Source organism: Hipposideros armiger, unplaced genomic scaffold (genome assembly GCF_001890085.2).
Source record: "Hipposideros armiger isolate ML-2016 unplaced genomic scaffold, ASM189008v1 scaffold_240, whole genome shotgun sequence".
Taxonomy (NCBI): Eukaryota; Metazoa; Chordata; class Mammalia; order Chiroptera; family Hipposideridae; genus Hipposideros; species Hipposideros armiger.
Window position 1 is genome coordinate 384,555 of NW_017731590.1, and position 3,959 is coordinate 388,513.

General features: G+C 38.6%; 1 protein-coding gene across 1 annotated transcript in view; it reads right to left on the reverse strand.

The window, feature by feature from the left end:
* The window catches only part of L1TD1 (LINE1 type transposase domain containing 1), a 30,664-nt gene that overhangs the window by 6,413 nt on the left and 20,292 nt on the right, over positions 1–3,959 (reverse strand). The window contains exon 5 of the mRNA XM_019655479.1: positions 2,349–2,686. Coding sequence (XP_019511024.1) covers positions 2,349–2,686 — 338 coding nt within the window. The remainder of the gene's footprint in view (positions 1–2,348; positions 2,687–3,959) is intronic.

The window sequence follows — 3,959 nt, forward strand, 5'->3', positions numbered from 1 at the left end:
AAAAAAAATCGCAAGCATCTGCTAAAGGAGGTAAGAAATCAGGAGGGTGGGCTTTGGTGTACTTGGTTTCCCTACTAGAAGAATGGTGATGCTTGTTATACATCAAAACAGGAAAGATCAAGAAAGAAGCAGGTTTTAAAGGTAAAGTACAAATTTTACTTGACATATAGAGTTTGAGGTGCACTTGAGATAACTAGAGAATAGGATAAGTGGGTCTTGAGCTCAAGCTAGTTACTGTTCTGCAGATATACATTTGTAAATCATCTGTTCATAGGTGGTTAATTCCATAGCTAACAAACATTCCAGAAAGAAAAAAAAAATCAAATTAGCATGAGACTCAAGAAAATGAGAAGATAAGCCACAGACTGGGATTAAATATTTGCAAAAGACATGTCTGATAAAGGACTGTTATTCAAAATATCCAAAGAACTCTTATAGTAAGAAAATGAACAACTTAAAGAAATGGACTAAAGACCTGAACAGAACCTCACCAGAAAGATACACAGATGGCAAGAAGCATATGAAAAGATGCTCCACATGTCATCAGGAAAATGCAAATTAAAACGGGAGATATTATTACACTCCTATTAGAATGGTCAAAGTCCAAAACACTGACAACATCAGATGCTGGTGAGGATGTAGAGCAACAGAAATTCTCGTTCATTGCCGGTGGGAGTGAAAACTGGTATAGCCACCTTGGAAGACAGTTTGGTAGTTTCTTGCAAAACTAAACCTACTCTTACCATATAACCCAGCAATCATGCCCCCTTGGTCTTTATCCAAAGGAGCTGAAAACTTATATTCATACAAAAACCTGCATAGATGTTTTTAGCAACTTTATTCATAAGTGCCAAAACTTGGAAACAACCAAGATGTCTTTCAGTCAGTGAGTGGATATACTGGTATATCCAGACAACGGAATATCATTCACCACTAAAAAGAAATGAGTTATCAAGACTTTAAACGACATGGCAGGAAATTAAATGCATATTACTAAGTGAAAGAAGTCAATCTCAAAAGGCTGCATATGGTATGATTCCAACAATATAACTATCTGGAAAAGGCAAAACTGACATATTAAAAAGGTCAGTTTTGGGCCGACCGAGTGGCGCGTTGGTTAAGAGTTGGCTTGGGACACCAACTCTGAGCAGCAGAGTGCCGGTTTGGATCCCACATTAGGGCCAGTAACTCTGCGCCCTCTACAGCTAAGATGATGAACATCAGCTGGACCTGGAGCTGGGCTGCTATGAGTTGCCAGTGACGGTGTAGGCTGCAGTGGGGCTGCAATGGGCTGCTGTGAGCTGCCGTGAGCAGCCATCCAATGGCTGGCGACCGACTGCCTCAGCCGGGAAGAGCGCAATGATCATAATACCAACTTTGGCCAGTAAAGCGATGTCCTCCACAACTAGACTGAAGAACAAAAGGACAGCAACTTGTCTGTTCCCCTTCCCCAATTCCCCAAAAAAAATCTTAAAAAAAAAAAAAAAAAAGAATGCAAGGAAGGTCAATATGAAAAACAATAGGGGTTCCTCAAAAATTCAACAGAATTACCATATGATCTAGCAATTTCATTTCTAAGTATAAACCCAAAAGAATTGAAAACAGGGACTAGGTTATTTATTCACCCACATTCAAAATTGCATTATTCACAGTAGCTAAAACATGGAAGCAACTCAAGTGCCCTTGGGCAAATGGATAAACAAAATGTGGTATATACAGAGGGTGCCAAAAAAATGTATACACATTTTAAGAAAGGAAAACTATTAAAATTGTAATACTCAATATATATTGATAACAAAAGATGAATGCAAGTCGTGTTTGACTTTTGCAATTACAAGAGGTGCTCAAAGTGGTTACCATCAGCATCCAGCCACTTTTGATTATGGCAAACTACTGCTTGAGCAACATTGACCGAACTGTCCACTTGCGTAGATTTTGTTTGGCACCCCCTGTATATACATTGGGTTATTCAGCCTTAAAAAGGAAATTCTGACACACGCTACAACACCGATGAACCTTGAAGACATTACACTAGTGAAGTAAGCCAGTCACAGAAGGGGAAGTATCTAAAATAATCAAATTCACAGAGAAAGTATAATGGTGTTGTCAGGGGTTGGAAGTGGGGAATAGGGAGATAGTGTTTAATGGGTAGTTTCAGTATGGAAAAATAAAAGTTTTGGAGATTGATGGTGATGATGGTTGCACAGCAACGTGAATGTTAATACCACTGAACTTAAAAATAAATCTTAAGGGCCGGCTGAGTGGCGCGATGGTTAAGAACTCGCTTGGGATGCCAGAGGGCCCCGGTTCGGATCCCACATATGAGGGCCAGTGACACTGCCCTCCACAGCTAAGATNTCTTCTTTCTCTTCTTCCAGCCCTGAAGACTCTTCCTCTTCCTCCAGCCCTGTAGACTCTTCTCCCTCCTGCAACTCTGAAGCCTCTTCTCCATCTTCCTCTAGCTCTGAGGTCTCTTCTCCCTCCTCCAACTCTGAAACTTCTTGTCCCACCTCCTCTAGCTCTGAGGCCTCTTCCTCCTCAAGGGCTTCTTTTTCTTTCCTCTCTGAAGACTCTTCCTCCTGAGGCTCTAAGTTTTTCACCTCCTCTGGCTCTGCAATCTTTACCTCTTTAATAAATAGAAAGTTCAAGCCATCACTGTTTGCTCCCCCAGATTCATGTTTTGAGTCTATTAGAGTTTTATCCTGAAAGTTAGAAAAACAAGTTATTTCTTTAAATCATGTGTCTTTTAAATAAATAAAAGCTTTCACTCTGTAAATTTAATATGACTGCTATGTTGACAATTAGCAAATATGTAGAAAATTGTTTCCATATGACTTTTTCTTGAGGGACTGGGTCCCAAACAAGTCAAGTTTCCACTCTGATTATCCCATCACAACTGTAATTTCTTTATAGTACTTGAAACAAATTTCCATGAGGTTATGTCTACGGTGTTCCTTTTATATTCACAACCCAGTGTATTGGACAAGACTGACTCTCAATAATAGCCTGTATTAGTGAATGTCTGGTTATCATAATTCAGAAATGGTAAAGAGACCTTGTTATATAACTTTAGGAAGATTACAAAACAACAACAAAAACATTCCCCCCACACATTTACCTTTCCCTGAAAGATGACAAAAGAAAATTTAATATTTTTAAAGCTCCCACTTGCAGTTCATAACTAGCCATATTAATGAAAAGAAAAGCATGTTTTGGTAAGGAGGACAGGCTCAATTCAAGTCTTCTCTAATCAAATCCAGTTGCCACATTTGCTACTAGTACCTTAATTTTCCCTCTAAAACAAGGTTTGATGATAACACTATCTCAGATTGTTATACAGGTTAAATAAGGCCATCTAGGTACTGAGCTTAAGACAATGTCTACTACACAAATGTTGGCTCTTAATATTTCTTGAAAACCTTTGCTTGCCCCTGAGCTTTTCACTTACCATTCCTTGTGTTAGAAATACTGTCCCCTATTTGTGGCTGGTTGATCCCTATTTGTCCTTCAACATTCCTATCTCCAGGACAGGTTAGCTGCCTCATCTGTGGAAATCTGGAGAACAGCTAACTTCTGAGACTAAATACTAATTCTCAAATAAAAGAATTTGTTGATCCAAGTGTATCTTCTAATTCTGGATTCTCACTTTACACAGAGATTACACTTAAAATTGTTGTAAGGTCAGAGGAACTAGGCATTCTTTTGAGAACCCATAAAAAATATTGGCTTAAGAATGCAAACCTCAGAAGGCACAAATAAATGGAAAGATATTCCATGTTCATGGATTGGAACAATTAATATTAAGATGTCCACACTACCCAAAACAATCTAGAGATTCAATGCAGTCTCTATCACAAAGCCAATTGCATTTTTCACAGAAACAGAACAATCCTAAAATCTGTATGAAACCACAAAAGATCTCAAATAACTAAAGTAATCTTGAGCAAAAAGAACAAAGC